The 25,335-nt window shown below is 36.0% G+C and overlaps 1 protein-coding gene across 1 annotated transcript in view; it reads right to left on the bottom strand.

Annotated features, from left to right (window-relative positions):
* LOC140168748 (uncharacterized) overlaps positions 1 to 12,797 on the bottom strand; it is a 75,412-nt gene extending 62,615 nt beyond the window's left edge. The window contains exons 1-2 of the mRNA XM_072192158.1: positions 12,429 to 12,797; positions 725 to 845 (exon numbers count right to left, since the gene is read on the bottom strand). Coding sequence (XP_072048259.1) covers positions 725 to 845; positions 12,429 to 12,533 — 226 coding nt within the window. The 5' untranslated portion in view covers positions 12,534 to 12,797. The remainder of the gene's footprint in view (positions 1 to 724; positions 846 to 12,428) is intronic.
* Between the last annotated feature and the right edge of the window lie 12,538 nt (positions 12,798 to 25,335).

The raw sequence follows: 25,335 nt of genomic DNA, 5'->3' as shown, positions 1-25,335 counted from the left end.
ACTCACAATGACTGCTGACGCGCTACAATGACTTCTGCACGCACGTGCATGTATAAGCTAAGTGTTATGGCAACGTACACATCTACATGATGCCGTCGCGCTTCTGTGATTGGTAGCTCCTGTTGTCGGCGCGAATGTTAAATTCAAATTTTTTGTAGGGTAGGTTACAACAATAATTAAAACCGGTTATATTTAACAGCGTTTTATGGCATAAAATAACATAAAATGCTATTTTGATTTGTTCAAAATATTAATTATGACGGTAATGAATGACAATATTAACTTTGCACCAGCTATTTTGTGGTACGTCATTGTGTGAAATTGTCAGGTTTTGTTTTGGGCCTCTGTATTTTTCATTGGGTAGCTCCCTCGCAAAAATACCTCCGCCCAAAACAAAACCCTCTGATTTCACACAATGACCTCAAAATAGATGGTGCGCAGTTATTATTGTCTAATTAACTGAAGATCAAATTTATTAGCATAGAATATACCTAGACTTTGGTACACTTTTAATGGAAAACAACTGACTGTTTTCCTTGGACTTGTAGTTACAATAAGAAGAACAGCACTTATCTACTTACATGTCAATGACACTTGCATGTATACATGTACAAATGCACACGTTTTCTCTATGCTAATTATACCTTCATGTTAGCTGCCGGTTGCTAAATACTCTAGTATAGACATAAAATGGACTTTTCAGACACCCTGAAAAGGTACCTACCTTTTCTAGTAGTGAAAGTCTTATGGGTAGATACTTGTCTGGGGAATGCAGGAGTTGAAGGCCAGGCATGTCGCTGTACCGGTGGTAGATAAAATCTTCTTGATGATATGTTGTGGTAATCCTGTGTAAGACAAACACAAGACATAATGACAACATTTTATACACATTTTCCAAGAAAGTTTTTTAACGCCTTATACAATACAATGTATCTGAAAGCAATTAAAAAAATTGTGAGTGGTTATTGATGTCTTTACTTGTAAGAATTATAGTAGGCACAGCGGAAAACACGATTTTAAAAGCCAAATATCTCACCTCAATTTTGGAAGTTGGAACTGGTGGAGAAACATTGCCCCTAAAGAGCTCTAATAAGTTCAATTTTACATGTTAAGTGTTTTTCAAAGCTGGGTAAAGTTATACATTGTAAATTACTTTTTCTTCTATTGAACAAGCTAGCAATGCACTGGCTGTTAAATAGAAACCACAGTAATAACAACATCCAACCCCCGGAATACAACCATATCCAGCTTTGAAAAAACTTTTTTTAAACAGCAGTAAATTTTGGGTTTGTTAGTGTTACTGCATTTCTTTTTTTGTTGAAAAAAGCGCAAATGCGGCTGCGTAATACTGCAATCATGTTTTTCTCCGGTGCCTAAATTATACTCTTGTAAAATATCAGTTCCTCTCCAAGCGAATCAAGAATATGACCAGGAAGTGATAAGCAAGTAATCAAGGTCCAAAGAGAAACATTAACAGAAGGACCACTTTAATTTTCATTAAATAGGCAATTAGCCCACAAAGTCAACTTTAGGGTGTCAAGTATACAGGGTCTTAGACTTGCTCAAGTCCTTTCGGACCTGAGGTCTGTGATATGATATCTTGTTCTTTTGTTTCGTTTATATGGCCCTGGTCACTCCATCGCCAAGCCACAGTTCTTTAACATCTTTAAAATAGGCCTACGAGAATAGGCCTATATACATACCAAATTACTCCATTGGTACATGTATACCCAGCCAGTGTCCAAAGTCCCTGATCATGCTGGTTATACTATAATCTTTAGTTATCTTTGCAAATTGCCCTAATCTCTTTTTAAGTGCTGAAGATTAATAGGTGTGATATGTTCTCCCTCCCCTCCAGCTGTTTTATATAGTGACAGGCCTTCAAGGAGTTCTTGCTGTTGTGCAAACTGAAGGAGAGAGTGACAGTTGACATATTTGGACATTACATATGGTCCTAGTCATAGTGGTTTACCATAGATGACTTGTGGCTATTATTTTTAATATCATAAAAACCATGAAAACACTAGTAGTTCATGGATTAACTGTGGCTTTTGTTTATCAGCATAATGACAAAATATCTCGGAGTATAGTATCTGTGTAGAAACCACTATCTTAGAAGCACTTACGCCTTGAAATCAAGGCTAACAGGGTCTTAGCTAGCCACCCGTCTGGCTGTCATTTTAGACGGCCAATTTGCTCCTGGGACGGGCAACATTAATACCTTTGACAGATGCTATATTATAAATTGTATGTTTTGAGAAGCTAATTGACCTTTTTAGTAGACCCACTTTGTAGAACAAGGCCATATCAGCACATATTTGAACTCTTTGAACCCCCAATGGGCTATAGATGTCTGATAAATGTTTTAAAGGTCAAATTAGAACAGGCAATTTTATTCAAATGACGGGCAACCCTCAATTTCTAGCTAAGACCCTGCCGGAATATATATATTTGGGAAAAACTCCACTCTTTAGGTGGAGCAAATAGATATTAGTCGCAACGTAACTAGAAAATCATTGGTGAGTCCAGAATTTGATTCATACATGTATTATTGTCTATCACTAGCGGGACACCCGCGCTTCGCGCGGGTCCCCTCTAGATGAGTGAATGGGACCGTTCGCTCAAACAGGAGGAATTACTAAACAGGTAGACTCATTGAAAAGGTAAATTTAATTACTGTACCCGTAATCATGAAAGTAGGCCTAACCTTTATTTATAGTATTCGTAGGCCTAATCCAGTTATCCCATCCCGTACGCAAGTTGGCTATGCGCATCCGTGTATACGCCGAGGCGCTAACGACGGTGTGGTTTATGCTAGACCCGTGGACGCGTTGGTTGGTATCCGAAAAACTCAATTTTTTACTGATTTTGAGGCCAATTCTTGACGGTTTTCAACCAAATAAAGTTTAAACACGTTCCCGTATATTCCTTGGTTTCCCGTATGAATTTGGCGACATTTGGATCGAAACTGACGGAGCCTTTGACATATGCCACATACAACATTAGCCTATTTATAGTAAGATGATACAGTGTTCAAAATAAGCACTCTTGTCCAAAAATCACTGGGGACAACCATATCCCCTGGACATTGGACAACCACTATATTTTACCTTTAAAACCATGATTTATAAAATATTTTAAACAATGGTTGTTGATTTTTTTTATATTTAAATCAGATTTTTTTTATCATTTTTTTATTCCAAGAACTGTAGGCCTACCCTATATAGATGATATACCATAGTCAAAAGAGCACTAGTCATATGCACAATCCTACCAGGTATTTACAAAAAATCAAAACATGTTTTTACATGTGAAAATTTCAAAGAAAAAATTTGGTAAAATCATGGGGAACAAACCTGTTGAATTAGCAATAGATAAAGTGACATCATAGAGATATTTTAATTGTATGGATGAAAAGTTGAGTTAAATTAGTGATTAAAAAAAAATCAAGCGATTCAAAAAGGCGATTTAAATCAGTGCTTTGATGAATTGATGTCCTCTTTTTATAAAACCATTTCACTGAGTTACCCAATGGTGCCAGTGCTTGAGATCTGGGTGATGATCAGAATGGCGAATTTTGAAGCTTGCACAGGTTACAGATCCTGGTTCCAGGATCTGTGCACAGGTTTACCAATTTGTGACTACGGATATTCCAGAGCAAAAAACATCAAACAAATTTAATTTTTTGCACTCAAAAATATGACACATTTTGGGGACAACCAAAATGTTTTGAGGACAAGCAGAATTTATGCTTTAGTTGTCCTCGGGACAACCTCCATATTTTCTTTAATTTTGGACCAGGATTGTTTGATTTTTAAAAAATCACACCGATTTATATCACCTGATTTTTTTTTAAATCAATGATTTTAAATCAACCATTTTGATAAACTAAGTTAATTTAGTTTCTTAAATTGACTGTTTTACTTCATTTCTAATGTTGACATTTTTATTGAGCTACTAGTACTAGTAGAAATTCATCTTCAAGGTTTAGAATTCAAATTTCGAAAGGTTTTTTTCCCATGATTTTAACCAATTTTTTTCTTTGAAATTTTCACATACGGTACTGTAAATAAAAAAAATCTTGATTCTTTTTTGTTTTGTTTTGTTTTTTAAATAAAAAAAATCATCAACCCTGTTTCGGACACTGATGATAATTCAGTGGCAGTGCGAGACGATGCATTCAGAGAGCTGGTAATTCTCATTCCCATGGTACGCAGTAGTAATTTTTCAGACATCATCATAACATTGTTGTCCCTACCCCCACTTTTCAAGATTCTCAGGCGGCGAATGGCATGATCGAGCCGGCAACTTGTGAAACCGCCCCGCCGTATGGCATTTTCCATATACTTGGTTTGTTTTGTGGGGTTCATTATCGAACCCCAACAGTTTTAGCTTGTATTTATATTATTTATTAACATAGGCCTATTTGTTTGTGATATTTCAAGCGTTTTAAAATTTCAAAATCAAAATAATCCCATTCAATTACACGGTTGACGATGAAAATTTACTGAATTTAGAGAATGCACAGCGACCACCACCTGAAGATTATTGAGCACCTAGCTGGCTCCCAAATAAACACTTGAAAAAATGAACAATTGCAGCAATGATTATTTGTAGTCGGTAAACAATATTAAATTTTGTGCCGGTACACCACTGACACTGTTTAGGTATGCTAGGTAAATTCAAATTTGCCATCAAACTGCATCATTTTATATATCAAATTAAAGGCCTTGAGTAAACAAAGCCAAAACTGAAAACCTTTTTTTCATAGCACTTTCCATAGCAAAGTTACATCTTGTCAAAGATTGACTTTCATCAAAAAGATTCAGCTAGCAAAATTCCCCAAAACAGCATTTCGGGGGTGTTTCTAGATCTTCCCAGTAAACACCGATACGTCGGGCCTACGTTGGCAATGGGTTGGACATGGCGGGGAACACGTCGAGTCGCCCTTGCTTCATCGAACGGCGTCGGGCCCACGGAAGTGTAACGACGTCTTCTTCAGATAGTTGGCAGGACGTCGGGCCAACAACAGTCAGCCGGCGTCTTTCATGCATAGTCGGAAAAAAGTCGGGCCTACGACCAAGTAACGACGTCTTTTATGGGTAGTCGGTAAAACGTTGGTCAAACGACCGTGAACCGTATATACGTATAGGACGATCTTTAAGCCTATTTGCATAACTTAAGCTGCAAAATTGGCGGTTTAAATTTTCTTTACCTGGAATGGGGTAGGCCTATTAATTAATTCATAGCCCCCCTCCCCCCCGGCAATGGCTCATCTTATACCTGTTCTGTATATTACCTGGTCAAAAGTGCTATACTAATAATGTGTTGAAAATGCTAAAACTCACGTCACTCTTAATAATAAACATGCACGCAAAACTAAAAGATTTACCCAAAAATAAATAGGCACATGGCTACTAGCAATATTATATCCCGGTATTATATTCTCGATGTTAGAGTTGAAATGATGACCTAGCTATTATCATGACGATGTTTGTTTTGAAATGAGTAGGCAGCTCACGGGTGATGAGACTATACAAAGCCGTTATAACATATGAACTGATCTTAACCCCTGTTGGAAGTGAACTTTTGGCCTCCGTTGCCGTTCACATGTACAGCACGCTACATAGAATTATGTACATCAGTGCGTGGCAGTTGAAATTCAAATGGCACTAAGAGACAAGGCCTATCGTTAATATTTTTTGGAAGTTATGGATAATATTATATCTTTTGAGCTGCACATAATTTACTGTTTATATGATAGCTGCTCGTATTCATTGAAGAGTGATGAGTGTTGTCTAGTTGCCGAGCGGGCTTTGACAAGCACTTGCGTGAGAAGGAGCTTAGGCCTATGCAGGTTCAAGTAAGTATTTTCTAAATATTTTCTTCCAATTTGAATTTGTAACGTGTAAACCTATTAAAATGCATCAAATTTACTCATGTTTAATCAGTTAGGGCCTAATGTATTGCTATATTAGATCTTTTTAAAATCTCGAAACAGGTATAGGCACAGATGTTTACTGATGTTTGAGAAAGAAAACGGTCAACAGAAACATGTTTAACCACGGGGCCATACATTTACTACATGATGTGGTTTACTTTATCATGGTCGGTGTATGACTACGTCATGGTTTTATGTGTTTACAACTAGGATTCTCCTCTCGATGCCTTCTCAACTTCCGTTGCCGTACTTTTACTGAAGTCGGACCATTTTGGTATACCATCAGCAGGACCGTTGGCAAAAGTGTAAGTAAAACCAACGTACTTTTTATGTTTTTATACCATCGGCACAAGCGTGGAAAAGAGTTGGCCGTAAAACAATCCAACATACTTTTCTCGTCGGCATAAGTAAGGCATGTCCGTAGCCGGCAAAACATTGGCCCTAAGTCGGAACGACATCCTTTTCAAGTCGACATGAAATCGGCAAAAAAGTTGGTCCCACGTCGGGACAACCCTTTTTAAACATCGGAATAAAATCGGCATGACAGTAGGCAAAACGACGGCCCAGCGTTGGAACAACGTCTTTTACGTGTCGACGGCAGGATGCACCCCGATGAGCACCCGACACGAATCCCGGCGTCCGGTCGACTTTTGCTAGCTCCTTATATCCGACGTCGGACCGGCGTCCGTGTGTATCTGGGTTAGTCTCATTAGACTCATTATGATAGCAGTTTTTTTTAAGAAAACATCTATCCAAATCCATCTAAAATTCCTTTTTCGAGTGAAAAAAAAAAAAAAAAAATCATATATTTGGGTCAAGTGAAGTATAGAAAACATATTTATGTAGGTTTCCTTCTTGACCAGTTGTTTTAAATTTCTATGTAAATATGCATTGACATTTTATCGGCAAATTTGGCTGACTAGCAAATGTGTTAACTAAGGTTTGCCTGGGATACCTAGTTCCAGTAACTGTAACTCGTCGTACCTAGAGTTACAGTTCACTCTACTGCTATTTATTCCACAAATAAGAAACATCACAATATGTGGGCTCATATGTTAACATTCAAAGTTTACGAAACAAAGTGGACCATGTCAGAATTTTACTTGATGAAAATAATATTGATATTTTGTGCTTGACAGAAACTTGGCTTAATAATGATGATAATGATAGTAATATTGCAATTGAAGGTTTTAAATTTTGTAGGCTTGATAGAACAACAATGGAGCATGGTGGTTTATTATGTTATGTGAAAGATGGTATTGTTTTTAAAGAAAAATCTGATTTGCATGATAATGAAATTGAAGCTCTCTGGGTTGAGATCAACCTTCCTTACACTAAGCCCATCCTCCTTGGAACTGTGTACAGAGTTCCTGATGCAAAGGCTGCCTATTTAGACAAATTAGATTTAGTCTTTCAAAACTGTACTTCTATTTATGATGATGTTGTAATAGTTGGTGATTTTAATTTGGATTTATGTAAAAAAAGTAACAGTTCTAAAATAAGTAAACTTTCTTCTCATTGTAACATGAAACAACTTATTAATGATTATACTCGAATTACTGAAACAACCAAAACAAAATTAGATCTTGCTTTTGTATCCAATCCAAACCGGATTTCTGATTCAGGTGTTCATAGTTTTGGTATCAGCGATCACTCCTTAATATACTTAGTGCGGAAAAATAAAAAACCAAAAGCTCCTTCAAAAACAATTAAGTTTCGCTCAATGAAAAACTTTAATGATAATGATTTTGTTAACTCTATTAAGGGTAAAAACTGGGATAAGGTTTTAAATTGTAATGATGTTAATGATGCATTAAGTGTTTGGAAGGAACTGTTCAATGATGTTTGTGATGATCATGCACCTATAAAAGAAAAGCTTGTGAAAGGATCACCACTTCCTGAATGGATTACTAGGGACTTCATTCAATTAACTAAAGATAGAGATTACTACTTCAAGAAAGCACACAAAACCAACAATCCTGAAGATTGGAAGACTGCTAAATTGTTAAGAAATAAGGTTAATAATATGAATAAGTCTTTGAAAAAGACTTACTGCAGTAATGCTATTAATGAAAATGTAAATAATTCTAAAAAGTTGTGGTCTACTATTAAAAAGTTGATTCCTGACAATAAATCTTCTGTACATGCTGTCAAAACTAATGAGGGAATCACAGCTAATGATAAAGAAACTGCAGACAAATTCAACAAGTTTTTTGCATCAATTGGAAACAGTCTTGCCAAAAAATTTGACAGTAATGATTATGATGACAAAGAATATGCTCTGGGTAATCTTGTTAATGCTCAATTTTGTTTTGATTATATTACACCTGAATTTGTCTTTGACGAAATTTGTAAGATGAATAACAACAAATCACCTGGTTTTAGTAATTTTGATGTAAGGCTTTTGAAATTGGCTGCTCCAGTTATTTGTAAATCTCTGGCTTATATTTGCAATCTTTAAGCTTTTTACATCATGTTTTCCAAATGACTGGAAGCAAGCCAAAATTACTCCTATTCATAAAGATGGTGATAAGTATGATGTAAATAATTATAGACCCATTTCTGTGCTTCCTGTCCTTTCTAAGATTATCGAGCGAGCTGTTCATGATCAACTTTATAATTTCTTCACTGAAAACAGTATTTTGAACTCTTGTCAGTCTGGCTTCAGACGTAATCACTCTACTGCTACTATTATTGATGTGTCCGACTACATTTTGAATAACATGAACCAGGGTGTTGTCACAGGAGCATTGTTCTTGGACCTCAAAAAAGCTTTTGATACTGTAAATTACGAAATTCTTCTTCAAAAGCTTCATAACTATGGTGTCACTGGTAATACTTTAAATTGGTTTAGGTCGTACTTAAGTGGTAGAATGCAGTCAGTTAATGTTAACTCTACACTCTCCGATTTTAAGAATGTAAACATCGGCATTCCACAGGGTTCGATCTTAGGTCCATTGTTGTTTATAATTTATGTTAATTCTCTTCCTGAATGTATTGATTGTAAATGTGTTATGTATGCTGATGATACAACTTTGCTTTTTAAATCATCAGACCCATATACTCTTCAGTCTCAAATGAATGATAGCTTGTTAAAAATTGCTCGGTGGTTTGAAATCAACAAGCTTACTCTTAACATTAAGAAAACTAAGTATATGCTTTTTGGAACGAATCATACATTAAAAAATTTTGATGACATTTCACTTATCTATGGTAATGAGTCTATCGAAAAGGTTGATAAATTTAAGTATTTGGGGTCATATTTGATCCAATCTTAACTTGGAATGAGCATATTAATTATATTTCTTCTGTTATTTCTAAACGTATTGGTGTCATTCGTAGAGTTAAGTTCTATCTTCCTCCAGTCACATTAAATTTACTTGCCAATGCATTGGTTTTCCCACATTTTGATTACTGCAGTCCTGTTTGGTCAAACTGCATTTCTGAACATTGTAATTCTCTCCAAATTCTTCAAAACAAACTTGCTTGTGTTCTTTTGTCTGCGGACATTAGAACACCCATTTCTGATATGATGAACACTCTTTCCTGGGACAGATTAAATGAAAGATGGGATAAACAGCTTCTTGTATCTGTTTTTAAATGTCTTCATCATGATGCTCCTTCTTACCTCTCATGCCAATTTATTTTTACTTCTTCAATTCATTCAAAATGTACCAGAAGCCAATCTTGTAATACACTTGTCCTGCCATCTTGGAATAATAATTCAGGTAAACGAACTTTTTCTTATAGAGGTGCCTCGGTGTGGAACAGAATCCGTTCTGATATTCGCAGTAATCTTACATCAATGAATGTGAATATGTTAAAATCAAAGATAAGCATATAAATCATACCTTTCCACCTCTGTACTAAATTTCTCTACCTGTTTGCTAAGATTTGTGTTTTATAATACATTTTATCATCTTACTTTGTAAATATTACCAATATATATGTAAACATTTGTCAAATTTGCTTTTCTTTTGTATTATGTAATATATAAAACTTGTTAAAATCTTATATCATTTAATTATTAATTATATCAGGGTCTCATGGGAGACCAGTTTTTGTAAACTGAATGAAATACCCTGAATAAAGATTGTTATCTATCTTTTGGGCTCTATGGATGTAGCTGAAGAACTCTCTCAAGGACAGTTTGGGCATGCACTGATGATTTTAATCCCATTGTACCAGGGTTTGGGCGTGCCTGGATGATTTTAATCCCACTGTATTAGTCTATACTCAAAAAGTTGAGGTAATTGATCTACATTGATCTCATCTTTTGGGTGGGTTCAAAATTCCTTGAGTTGGCAAAACCTGCAATCTTCCTGGGAGTAATTTACTTAGTGCAAAAGTGGTCAAAATATTGCTCTGCAAAATGTCTTGATTTTCATGATTTGGATTTATCATATTGAGCAGCATTCTACTTGTGATGTTTCTACACTGTGTAGAGAGGGTCTACAGTAGACTGCCTAATCTCGTTTCGGCCAAAGTACGTCTGTAATACATACCTGTTTTTAATGACTTTGCAACAATGTTTCTATTGTCAGCAATAACAGCTTGCATTCACACTTTTGAGTTTATATGGTGAATTTTCGTACACATCATAAATAAGTGAAATCAGAATATCCTGAAAGGAATTTAGGTAACAAATTCAACGACACTGACCTCAAGCAACAGCTAATGTTTTCATGTAAACATGGCGTCATTAGACATTTTAGCCTACGTTTAGTATCCTACTATCGGATCGTTGAAACAACGAAACCTCAATCCCCGGCCTCATTCACGAATTCACTCATCTTCCTACACCACCAGTTGAAATAAAACTCGAAACATCCCGTGTTATTCCTCAAAACTACATGCACCTTCATTAATAAAAAATTGAAATCCTAGTAGAAATCCGTTATCGAAAATTGTTTGATATAAAACGTCACCAAAAGTAATTTTTCTGAAGAGTAGATACCGCGTGTCAAAATGGCGGCCGCAGTCGCATCCCCCAGCTTTGTATGCGTGTACCCAGGTCACGGTATGTCTACGTGACGAACAGTCAAGGTCAGAGAACAGCGCAACCTGTCTGCTGTCATGGCGTAATAATATGGCTCCGCCCAATGAGCGGCGCTGCTGTCAATCATCCTTATTGCCTTTGTCGAACAGACTTTTACGCAGGTAAGAGCTCACGCTGTCCTCACTTTTAGGATCGACGAGCGTCAGGCCGACACAATCTGGTTGTGTAGGAGACTATCATCGTGATGCCCAGTTTTTGCCCACGTTGGAACCATTGGATTACGGAAGAAATATTCATACCAGGACTGAAGCAAATGTGGCCATTTCTATGTTTGTACCGGGCAAGTACGGACATTTTTCAACACGAGCTAGCGGAAAATACTGCAAATTCGTCCAAGGTAAGCAAAGGGTTGGGGATCGCATTTTAACTTTAACTAAACTGTTTCGGAGTTAAGGCACGCTAAAAGTAGACCATTTCGGGGGCTGTATTTGGTGTACATGTGACGTTTTGAAAAGAGTAAAAAATGACCACTTATTCGCTATTGCTGAAGTATACCCGCCGAATCATGTACCAATACACAAGGTATTGGTACATGAGATCAGGTATAGGTCTACAGCATCCCTGAGGTAAAACTGACAAATACTGTGAAATACAACTTACAAGGTATATTCAGTGATGCCAACGCCGCGCCTTAGGCGCACAATTGGGCTACTTGGCGATCACTTGCCGCTACTCAAAAAAGCATGCCGCTACTTGTCTAAAATTGGGCTACTTTTGCCAGTCTCAGGCCGCGGCACTAATTTGATGTATTTTCCTTTCAATTTAGCCGATTTATAAATGTTTTGAGTCTTTGAAGCTCCAAGTTGAAATTACAATGGGTTTTGTGACCATTTATTGATCGGTCAGTAACTTCCCAGTAAGTACCGGAAGTTTCAAAGTCAAGTGCTTTTCCGCCCAATTGGGTGTTTTATGCGTTCTAAATTGGGTAATTCCGCCCAAATATCCGGTATTGGGCGCTTTTTGAAGCTTAAAAATTGGGCTACTTGAGAATCCTTTACCGCGGCCTGGCGAGTCAATGCGCCGCGCCTTGACACTGAAAAGTTTTGGCAACACTGGGTATATTTCTTGATGCTTGAAGTTTGGATTTCTTAAACGTACAGTGCATCCCTATGTACCGCTGCAAGACTTCAGGTCTGTAGATGTCATTATGTTTATGATAAAGACTGAAGTCTTGCTGGCAGGACTACTGGGATACCTACACTGTTCATGCTGTTTAATATCTCACACCATGTAATTCCAAAAGATTGACAGTCCTGTTTATAATAGGAGACTAGATGCGATTTATAATTATTCCATTGAAAATAATAACCCCCTATTCATGCTATTAGGCTCATAATGCTTGCCCATGGCATGGCATGATTCCATGAATGATGCATTTTTATTATTTTTATATTAATTGTTGGTAATTTATACATGTTTGTTGCTTACCGCTGGTTCTAAACAAACTTCCAGCTTCTTGTGTCCTGAACGACCTCTCTCCTCTCCTATGCCACGACTCAATAATGAAAGCCCAGAATTCAAGTTTGTTGTCATTTTCACCTGTTTAAAGCTTACGCCTCGTCAGGCACATAGATAATTGATTGATTGACTTCCGGTTGACATTTACGGTAGCTAGCCTATTCTAAAATCGTCCGTTTTAGCATTTTAACCGTCAGGAACATAAACAACCTTGTGATGTTTCAAAGAAAATTGTTAAAAGAAATGAACTACATTTTGGTTTGGTGTGAATATCCAATGTTAATGGGAAAATCCGTCATTTTACCGTGGCCCTAATTTTCGAAACCTTTCCCTACTGGCGGCGGCCATATTGTTTGATCACGTGACACAGCAGGTTGCCGTGGACATGAGACGTCACTTCCGGTAAAAACTTTTTTATTCAATGGGAAACTTTTCTGAACTTTGATAATTCAGTTTAAAAAACTACAATTACGATAAAGTAAGGAGAAAAGCTAAAAATTCGAATTATGGAGAGACAGTGCAGGAGGACGAAAAAGAGAAATAAATAACTATGAAAGAGGTGAATAAAACGAGCAAACAATAGCGAAAGCGTACCGTAAAATGGGGTAACTTTGGGCACTTTTCAGAGTTTTTAAACCACTGCTTCCAAACAAAACCAATTATATTTCTAATTAACTCTTTTTTGTGACATTAGGGTTCCCTTCTACACCTTGAAGTTGAAAAAGATTTTTAATAATTTTGTAAGGGTGCCCTAGGGGTTAAAATGACCTGACCAAAGTTACCCCGCCTTTGGGGCAACTTTGGTCACAGTAGGCCTACATTCCATGAAGGAAAAAAAATTAAAAAAATTGATCTTCGCTGAATATGGGCAAGTTGTTGTTTTTTGTGACATTTGACACCTTGCAAAATTAATCAAACACACATCCTTGCTCACAAATATCGATTTTTATTTTTTCTGAAAAAAATGTAAAAAAATGCTGATTTTGGTCAAAATCCTGCTTTTTCGTAAATTTCAAGGAAATTACACATGAGCGACTATTATTTCTTCCAAACATATTTCTTAACAAATTGACACCAAATATGACTAAAAACAATATTGCTGTACGAAAATATGACCATTTAAAAAAATATATTTGACCGACCAAAGTTACCCCGCTGACCGAAGTTACCCCATTTTACGGTAGGCTTTTAAAAAAATTTCCCTGGACATTTGTAAAAGTCTATATGAGTAGGGCTAATTGGAGAGAAAACCTGAAAACAGCAATACTGAAAAATGTGAATCTCCAAAGTGTGCGTGCTGCTTTTGGAACATTGAATAAAAGAATGAACGAATGAACAAACTACCGAAAGAACGAACGAACGAACGAACGAGTGAATGAATGAATGGATTATAAATGAATGACCGATGGATGAATTTGACTTATGACATGACTAGAACCCGGTACTAGAACAATCGTTGAATGAATGAATGAATAAATTGTTGAATGAATTAATGAACGAGGAACGAGCGAGAGAAGGAATTAATTAATTAATTAACGAACAAGCGAATAATTGAATGAATAAACGAATAAATAACGAACGAATAAAAGAATGAACTAATAACATGGAATAATTGAATTATTACAAAATTCTCCAACCTCTTGGTATTCGTGTAACTCGGCCACATCATCAAAACGAACTGTTTTTGCTGAAGCTGGTGTTGGTGCTGGTGCGGTGTCCAATCGACGAATAGGTGGAAGTTTAAAACTCTGCCCTCCTGAATTTGAACTTGTAGCGATAGAGAGAGTGGTTTTGATTGAGCGCTGTTCTCGGATGGTTTTGGATAGTTGGGCCCACTCTTTTCGAAGCTTGTTGTGCGTTGATAGTTTATAGATTAGATGGACGAAGAAATAGTCAAGAAAGATGGTTTGGTGATCATGGTGATGGTCAGATGATGCAGGTTAGTGATGAGTGATGATGAAGATGAGAAGATGAGATGGATGATAAACATGCAAATGAAAGAAGAAAAAGTACACTTTATGTAACATTCTTTGGATTGGGTAAGGATGGATGTGCGACTGAGATTCCGAAAACATGTACCCCAAAATATTTGTACCAAATTTGACGAAAAAAGTCCCCAAAATATACTAAATTTCGATTATTTCTGTTAAAATTTTTGTTAATTTGCGCAATTCTGGAAAATTGACAATAATTGTTTTCGGTCAAAATGTTGCCGCTATTCTGAAAATGTTTTCGAATTTGGCTAAAAAGCAATAACGAATTTGAACTTTTCCAAAATATTTGGAGCAAATTTTGAAGAAAAAAAAACAACTACTTTCAACCTGTTTTCTGAAAATTGTGATCCAATTAACGAGAGAGGCCTGATGCACCCACACCGTAGCAACCCACCCTTCCAGTATAATTATGAAGACGGAAGACCATAAAAACACACACATAGGTGTCTAGGAGTGCGTCTTGGCAAGCTTTGGGCAATTTAATATAGTCTTACATCGAGACAAATCTTCAAAAATATAAAACCTAGACACACATTCCCAAAGACACTATCTAAGACACGAAGTGCTCAATTCAGACGTGCCCATCAGGCTCTCAGAAAAAAAAGGTGCTACTTAGAACCTTTTTTTGTCCTGTATTAGAACCCTAAGCAGTAATAAGGTTCTAAAAAGAACCTTAAAAGGTTCTATAAAGAACCTTAAATATTTAAATAGACCTGGGGACATTCTAATTCATTCATTCAGGGACTCATCACAAAGTTAATAAAAGTAAAACGTAGTGTTAACCCTTTTTGGTACTAAAAAATCATTTTCTTGGATAAAAAACTTTTTTTTCTGTTCTACGAAGAACCCTTTGAGGGTTCTTTCTTTAAGATTCCTTAAAGGTTCTTCAAGCTTAAGGTTCTACAAAGAACCCTTTTCTTGGCTACAGAACCTTTTTTGGTTCTACAAAGAACCCCATTGGGTTTCAATTGGGTTCTCTATAGAACCAAAAAAGGTTCTGTAGCCAAGAAAAGGGTTCTATATAGAACCTTTTAAGGTTCTTTTTAGAACCTTATTACTGCTTAGGGTTCTACATACAGGACAAAAAAAAGGTTCTACGGAGCACCTTTTTTTCTGAGAGTATAATCCCATAGCTAATAACATGTCTTACATTTTGAAATTTGGAGGTGTCTTGCAAAGAGGCATGACTGAATTAATTTGACACGCCTACAGAAAAACCTGACTATCAGACTCTAGGCCTACTCCTGCAGTCGTGTCTTTGTGTATTTATCTCAAAATCGGTTTCGCAGGGCATGTCTTACTTTTTGGAGTTATATCATGATACAGGTATGACTTCCTTGGACTGGGCCGATTTCTGGAAGCTTGGTTATAATGGTCAGGCTTGCTAAGTCAGCAGGCTAGCCCTATCAATTAGCTTCAAGTGCATGGAATCACACATGGATCTATTTTATTGATTGATTTTTCTAGGTGATGTACGATGTGAAATTGTAAGTAGCCTACCGGTATAGGACTAATTGGGATTAAGCCTGATGGGTTAGGAAGCCTGATCACTAACCATGCTTCAAGAAACTGGCCCGTAAAGACTTGACTTTCGACAAAAACAGTCTTAAAGTCTTAGGACTACTAGTATGTCTCGTGCATAATCTGCTTCTCATAACATGTCTTAGATTGGATGAGTTCAGGGGAGCAGGAGCTTAACTCCAGAAGAGACGAATCATGCAAGGAAATATCTTCTCACCTTTGACACGAGTATTGGTGGAGATGTGTTGGCCGTATCATCGGGCCTTAACCCGATAGTTGATGGATGTAGACCCCTCCGTAGATCACTCTGGTTAACTTCGACAAGAAACCCACTATTGGTTTGTTTAGCCGTTCCTTGGCACAGAGGAGATAAAATGGTGGACGTCATGATTCACTTCAAAGCAGACTTAAATTCAACTTGATGAATGAAATTGACTCTTCCTTGACATGAGATATACTTTTGGACATTATGCATCTGCAAAGAGAACAACGAACTGCATCATTCCCCTTATTCACTATGGCGTAAAGAACATGATTGTGGTATAAGTCAGTTCAAATCAGACTGAAATTCAGCTTGATGAATAAAATTTACTCTTCCTTGAGGTGAGATATACTTTTGGCATATAGGCCTATATCCATAAGAGAACACCATTTCCCTTTTAACTCGAAGTTGCCGTATGGTTGAAGAGGAATTCGTAATGACAAGTGTAGGCTATATGCACTGGGAATCGCCGTAGCGGGTGCGACTCCTTTGTGCTTTCTTCACAACGTACTCAATACAATGTCAAACAGGGGGCTTTGAAATTGTGAAGAACATGAAGAAGACCATTTATTGACAATTATATTCTTCAGTTCTTCATGAAGACTTGATGCTTATCTCCTGCACAATACGGTATAATATGGCCGTCGCCGATCTGTGACATCAAAAAGCCGAGTATAGCAAGTTTTTTAGTCGCAATATTATGTCACTCATACTCTGAGAATTCATGCTAACATAAAATCATTCTGGGTACGAAACAACGTCATCTGGTCAGCAACAATTCAATATAGGCCTAGATCCAATCAAAAGCTATCGTCGATATGATCATCGGTACTCTGGTTGAAACAAAATGGCCACTACAGCTACAGCCAACCTAAAAATCAACTTGATATTTTAGGCCTGTTACGATATAGGCTGTTGAGTTGACCATGTTGATCAGTCTTGCTGACTCGGAGTTGAAACCTTAGAACCAAGGATATGCTGGAGTGAAAATGGCCATGCAAATCTACAGAATGGACATTTATATGGAAAGAAGAAATCCAGATTTGATCATACAATATACCATGGTTGAAACAATCAGGAAAGGCTCAGACAAAATATTTTCCTAACTAATATTTGATGTCGAACAACACTATAAATCACGATTCTAATCACGGAAGTAGAATCATAAACGCCTCCCTATGTGCAGCTGATATGGTCTTATCACCGTTGCTATGGACGCTTTAACCATTTTACAGCTGATGACTCAGTCCATTTTATTCTTAACTTTAGTAACAAATTAAACTTTAAAGACCATAGATGAAATCAGCATGAAAAATGCATTTAAATGAGTACAACATGCCTTGTATTGGTTCTTGGGTTTATAGCATTGACATTTGATGAAATATCATAGAATTCCGAGACTTTTGTAGCTTTGTATGCAAAATTTAAAAGGAATCATGGCATCTCATGATACTGTTTCCGTATTTTCAAGCTGGCCTATTCAATGCTCTCATTAGCAATTCTATGAGCTATTAGCCCTGGGCGTTTTGATACTCAAATTCCACCTGCTTTTGTTCAAACCACGTCTCTTGTTTATTTATAGGTGATTGAATATTCAAGAAACAATGGAAATATCATATAGCCAATAAACTCAAACATATCAGGTTTATGTAACTTGCTTCACATCATTAGGTTCACGTCGACCTATTCACTCAAACGCACCAACTGGTTAATGGGCTCTACAATGGTTTTAGATATTTTATAGTGCTTATTTGAAAAATTATTTATTAAATTTGGATATAAATTTCAATAGTATTTCAATTGAACCTGTCGAGTATTTGCATTCAGTGCTTGACTACTGGTAATTGCCACAGTGGTACGCATATAATTTTTTTCCGTCAACTGTGGTCAAAAAGTTCCTCTTACACCTCCTTCGCGTTTTGTATTGTTGCTGAATATTTCGTGTTCACCATACTTTTCGAATTTCAAATTGAACATATCATATCCCCATCATTTAAAAAAAATTATCAACAGAATGATGACCCACAAAAACTCCTCTATACTTATTCCAAATTGATTGCTCTCTTAGTATAAATACCATCAATTAAAGTTTAAACAGGACCTCAAGAATGCGCAATTTTTGATTTCCAAATTCTTGAAAACTTACTGCAAAATATTCTTTTTGGCAATAACATTAACATTTTACCAATGTTGTTGTAGTATACTTTCTTACAAAACGTTTTAAAACGTTTTCATGACCTTTTAATCCGACATTTGATTTATCAAAACGTTTTTATCAAAGCCAAACCCCAAACTATAACCTGTTTAAAACGTTTTCAAAATGTTTTGTGTTTGCTGGGTAGGCAGACACACTTATAAACCAAACATAACTGTGATATTAGGTAATATGTGAAGTCTTAAGCTGCAAATCCTTGAGTGCCACTGTTTATATTAGGTAATAGTATAAACGATTACAGAATTGGGATATATATACTCAGATATCATATATTCACAATATTTGGACAAGGAATTGACTAGGTAAATACGTATTAATGAAGGTCGTCGCATAGGTACGTCTCAATGTTGTCAACTTAACTGAATCTTACTATAAATAGGGGAATGTTGTATCTATCTATCTATCTATCTATCTATCTATCTATGTGTATAAAGGCTCCGTCAGTTTCGATCCAAATGTCGCCAAATTCATACGGGATCTCGAGGAATATACCGAGACGGTAATGCGAAAATTTGGTTGAAAACGGTCAAGAATTGGCTGCAAAAACAGTGAAAATATGGGTAAAAACAGGGTTTTTGTTATGAAAATCGGTTACCAGCCTACGCGTCACTGCAGCTGGCCGGCAGCGCGTCGGGGTCGCGTGCGTAATGCGCATTACGCCAATGCGCGCGTAAACGGCGCAGAGCCACACGATTTGCGAGCCAGAGACCAGTGGACATGATAATACGGAAAGAAAGAAAAATAATAAAGGACAAAAAGGTACATGGACGGGTCACGGGATGAAGCGGTACTATAAAGAAAAATTAAATTAAAATGAGGACAAAAAGGTACGAGTAATTAGACCAACGGGTTAAAGTAACTAAATGAAACGGGAACGAAACGAGGAAGGAAAGAAACTTTTCAGGAAATGTAAGAAAAAAAGAAGCTAAAATAATGAGAACAGAATTAAATAAAAAACATGGAAACGGGAAATCACAAGCAGCAAATAAAAAAAGATGCTAAAAGGGAAATGTAAGAAAGAACAGATTTAGAAAATAATGGGAACTGGGTTAAATAAATAGGGTAAATTGGGGTAAATGGAACGCTTAAGCAATAAATCACTTTCTGTGGTCAGGAGGGTATCCATATATGATTTTTGTTTGTTTCAATAAGTAGATAATATGTTTTTACAACTTGTTTTAACAGATAAACTCCCATTTTATGGCTTTGTTTCTTGTATCGGTCCAAATACATGCATGAGTCATGGTGTTCCAGTTACCCCAACAAATTGGGGTAAATGGAACAGTGGGATGGGTAATTGGAACAAGGGGCATTACTTGCAAGGAGCCTACATTCATAGCTATATTTACATTGAAAAGACATCAGAATATTTTATTTAACATATATTTTGTGACTAAACAAAAGATTAACAAAAATAATTTTCTTTTCATGTTTTTTTTATAAACATGGTAAAATACCACGTAAAAATACACTTTCTCTCGGTACATAACAGAAAAAATGGTTTTCAGATTTTTAAAAAATCAATAGGAGGCCTAATCTACCATGAATTAGTTATTTGTAGTATATAATTTCATAATAATTAAACCAATTAGTAAAAAAAATATTAACATGTTATATATATTTGAAGTCAGTCAACCGTGTTCCATTTACCCCAAGTGGATCTGTTGTGGGGTAAATGGAACACCAAACTAATTAATTAGCTAATTAGCATATTAATTTGCATAATTTCATCATTAAAATCTGCTATTTTATTGTTTAAAACATTTATGTTATTGTAGATAACAAACATATTGCCAATATTGTAAGACAACTCTCAGCACAACATTCAAATATTTAGGAATCAATACCCTTAAATTAGTAATGTTCACTGAACCGTAGCACCACTTCATGGTCAGTGACAACATTTGAGATTTTCTTCCACTCAAATACCGAGTAAACCCACGCTTGGGGTATGAAACGAAAGCAGAACGTATGGCGTTGGGGTAAATGGAACACTCGGTATGGTGTTGCCCAATTTGTTTCTTGATTGAGGGAATTGTATTCTCAGCGTTCCATTTACCCCACCGTTCCATAATTACCCCAATTTACCCTAAATAACATGGAAACGGAAAATCACAAGCTAAGCAGAGGAAACTAAAAAAGAAAATGTTAGAAGAGACAGATTTAGATAAATAAAAATGTACCTTTTCAATGATTCTACCTGTTCAGTAATTTTTCAGTGTTATAGTGAACGCTCCCATTTACTCATCTGGCGGGGACCCGCGCGAAGCGCGGGTATCCCGCTAGTATATACAAACATTGTTTAGGCATGGGATCAGAATAGCATTCACTCTTAGACAAATCGATTCTTGGAGGATGTCATGATGTAACTAAAACAGTCGAGAAAAAAAGGTTCTTGAAAATTGCAAGAACCCAAGGTTCTTCTGGCCTTTACTGAACATTTTTCATGTCTAAAATGGTTCTTTCTGGCCTTTACAGAACATTTTTCATGTGTAAAATGGTTCTTTCTGGCCTTTGCAGAACCTTTTTCATGTGTAAAATGGTTCTTTCTGGCCTTTGCAGAACCTTTTTCATGTGTAAAATGGTTCTTTATGGCCTTTGTAGAACCTTTTTCATGTGTAAAATGGTTCTTTCTGGCCTTTGCAGAACCTTTTTCATGTCTAAAATGGTTTTTTCTGGCCTTTACAGAACCCTTTTCATGCATAAAATGGTTCTTTCTGGCCTTTACAGAACCTTTTTCATGCATAAAATGGTTCTTTCTGACCTTTGCAGAACCTTTTTCGTGTCTAAAATGGTTCTTACAGAATCTGTTTCATGCCTAAAATGGTTCTTTCTGACCTTTACAGAGCCTTTTTCATGTCTAAAATGGTTCTTTCTGGCCTTTGCAGAACATTTTTCATGTGTAAAATGGTTCTTTCTGGCCTTTGCAGAACCTTTTTCATGTCTAAAATGGTTCTTTCTGGCCTTTACTGAACATTTTTCATGTCTGAAATGGTTCTTTCTGGCCTTTACAGAACATTTTTCCGGTCTAAAATGGTTCCGGGCTTCACTTGCTGAACCCCTTTGAGCTCTCCGTATAGAGATCACTTTAAGGTTCTACATAACATGACAACGGATGGTTCTGCTTAGAACTCTTTCTTCTAAGATAGGCCTATTAGACCACATCATACATAATTGATTGTTTCCTGAGTCCATCCTTAATTCCAAAAAATACACATATGAATCGTTTGTTTTAAGAAGAATCAAGTCAAATTCAGAAGAATTGAATTAAAATTATTGTCAATTAAGTATGTTATCTACTGAAGATAACGGGACACACAAAGTCATTTCATTATTCGGGGGTTTTTTTAAAAAGAAAATCCAGAAAAATTCCAATTTACTTTTACAATGTCATGAATGTAGAAGTCACGTGTGCTATAGCAGTTCAAGAGTCCAGACATTCAAAGCATTTCACGCTCACTCACCTGATTACATAATCAACCTCGGACCCACAAAACATCATATGCGCTTCGATCTGACGCTGCTGTCATGTGCGAAGTGCCTGGTTCCAAGAAACAAGCTGGCGATCGCTCTTTTTCAACAGCGGGGCCGCGCCTTTGGAACTAGTTTCCCACCACTGTCCGTGGTCAAGAAAATATTACAACTTTCAAGAATCTCCTTAAAACTCACCTCTTTCCCACTGTTTAGCTCTTTTCCTTTCTTGTTTTCTCTCTTAGCGCTTTGCCTACTTTTGTAAAAGGCGCTATGTGTATATCTACTGAAGATGACGCTCCACACGATGTCATTTCACTGTGCATGTATTTCAGGTATACTTATTGAGAAGCATGAAAAATGACATCAGTGGCGGTGCCAAGGTGGAGGGAATTGGGGACAGCGCCCCCCCAACAATCCCCATCCCGGCCCTAAACAAACAAACAAACTATTGTGATAAAATGCCTAATTTTAGGCAAACTGTCCGATTTCACTTGCCTAACTTTACTCAACTATAGCAGAAAATTGCATAAATTTACCGAAGACAGCAATTATGATATAAAAATGCTATCTACTGAAGACAGCAATTATGATATGATAAATGCTATCTACTGAAGACAGCAATTATGATATGATAATGCTATCTACTGAAGACAGCAATTATGATTATGATAATACTATCTACTGAAGACAGCAATTATGATATCATAATGCTATCTACTGAAGATAGCAATTATGATATGATAAATGCTATCTACTGCAGACAGCAATTATGATATGATAATGCTATCTACTGAAGGCATCAATTATGATATGATAATGCTATCTACTGAAGACAGCAATTACGATATGATAATGCTATCTACTGAAGAAAGCAATAATGATATGATAATGCTATCTACTGTAGAAATCAATTATGATATGATAATGCTATCTACTGAAGGCATCAATAATGATATGATAATGCTATTTACAGAAGACAGCAATTATGATATGATAATGCTATCTACTGAAGACAGCAATTATGATATGATAATGCTATCTACTGAAGACAGCAATTATGATATGATAATGCTATCTACTGAAGACAGCAATTATGATATGATAATGCTATCTACTGAAAACAGCAATTATGATATGATAATGCTATCTACTGTAGAAATCAATTATGATATGATAATGCTATCTACTGAAGGCATCAATAATGATATGATAATGCTATTTACAGAAGACAGCAATTATGATATGATAATGCTATCTACTGAAGACAGCAATTATGATATGATAATGCTATCTACTGAAGACAGCAATTATGATATGATAATGCTATCTACTGAAAACAGCAATTATGATATAATAATGCTATCTACTGAAGACAGCAATTATGATATGATAAATGCTATCTACTGAAGACAGCAATTATGATTATGATAATACGATCTACTGAAGACAGCAATTATGATATCATAATGCTATCTACTGAAGACAGCAATTATGATATGATAAATGCTATCTACTGCAGACAGCAATTATAATTTTGATAATAATATCTACTGAAGATATCAATTATGATATGATAATGCTATCTACTGAAGACAGCAATTATGATTATGATAATACTATCTACCGAAGACAGCAATTATTATATCATAATGCTATCTACTGAAGACAACAATCATGATATGATAAATGCTATCTACTGCAGACAGCAATTATAATTATGATAATAATATCTACTGAAGACATGAATTATGATATGATACTGCTATCTACTGAAGACAGCAATTATGATATGAAAATGTTATCTACTGAAGACAGCAATTATTATTATGATAATACTATCTACTGAAGACAGCAATTATGATAATGACTTTATTTTCAATTCGACGTTATCAATAAATTAATGGTCTAATGATGATGACAGCAATTATGATAATGCTATCTACTGAAGACACCCATCAAGCACGAAGCATGTTCGACATTATAAAGGGTATAATTATTATTATTATTATCATCATTATTTTGTGGTACTCGGTGCAGTACGTATGACATTGTCAATTGTGACAAAATATTCCAAACCTTTTTCACTAGTATTGTGTACTAAGTTGATAAAACTAAATTCACTACAATTCTACTCAATGGACTATAATAAATATACAGAAACAAACAAAAGGAATGAAATGTTCTAAATAGTTTATTATATTTCATTATAAATGTTTTATTTCTGCAATATGACATAATCAGTGATATAAATTTTGCCGTTATAAAATTATTAAAATATAATTGCCAATTTAATTGTGCATGATTACTATAATCTTGACAGAATTGAATTCATAATGAAAACCGGTATCACATTAAAAGAGCGATCAATATGTCTTTGAACAAGCAAAGCTAGGTGCATATAATTTCAATATAATTTCTCTATCAATTATTAAAAAAACATGTGCTTTGGAGAAACAATGATGGAAATGAACCATGTCACAATAATGGTTGGCTCAGTGGTTCTCGTGTGGATTGTTTGAACTAAAGACGCAGATAAATTTGAACGACTAGTGAGAGTTGCATATGAAGGGACAAAGTTCAGCTCTACACCCAACGTATGTGGTAAGAGTGAAGGGAGTATCAATGATGAGATGCTTAATGATGATGTACTGCTGCTTACAACCAGTCAATACTGGCGGGCAGTATAACGTCGGGGTTAAAGTTCATAACAGCCACTTACTGGCCATCGCGGTCTTTGCCATGGTCCGGCTGCCCCGCGTGTTTTTATTTCTTTCAGCCGACACCATGGGAGCGGTTGATGCATGGTACATGTACCGTTACTGCTTTACAGCCACGCACGTGGCTTATATGCAGTAAATTACGGTATAATGTGTTTGTGTCATGTACCATTTAAAATTGCACCGGAGTCAAAGACCATAAGCTCCGTGCACCGCATATTGAGTTGTTGACATCTCCATTACTCCCTGGTTTTAAAAGCTGACTTAGTCCCTGTGTATCAAACTCCTAACAAAAACGTTATGTGATGAAATTTAAACTTCTCAAATGACGAAGAGTGACATTTTTTATATCTCCGTAAGAAGCTCAGAAAATATTTGATTATTGTGACAATATGAAAGAACCACTGCCCAACCAATAATTGTAGGTTCATATTTCAATTTTATTCAAATTCGTGAGATGACTGTAAAAGGTTCACTGTTTAGGTTTAAATTTTAGTTTGACTTTGAACTTGTCAATTTGTAAACATGATAATTTAGGTGAAAGACATCAACATAATTTCCAAAACAAAATCTAACATGTGCATGCTGGATGTAGGCCTACTAATAGAAATAGATTCCAAAACGGCACCAAATTAAGTTAATTCATTAGCCTCGTTCCATTAGCCTGGTTAAAGTTTGTTCAACAAAGACAGTA

Source organism: Amphiura filiformis, chromosome 13 (genome assembly GCF_039555335.1).
Source record: "Amphiura filiformis chromosome 13, Afil_fr2py, whole genome shotgun sequence".
Lineage (NCBI taxonomy): Eukaryota > Metazoa > Echinodermata > Ophiuroidea > Amphilepidida > Amphiuridae > Amphiura > Amphiura filiformis.
This window is presented reverse-complemented; position numbering and strand designations above follow the sequence as displayed.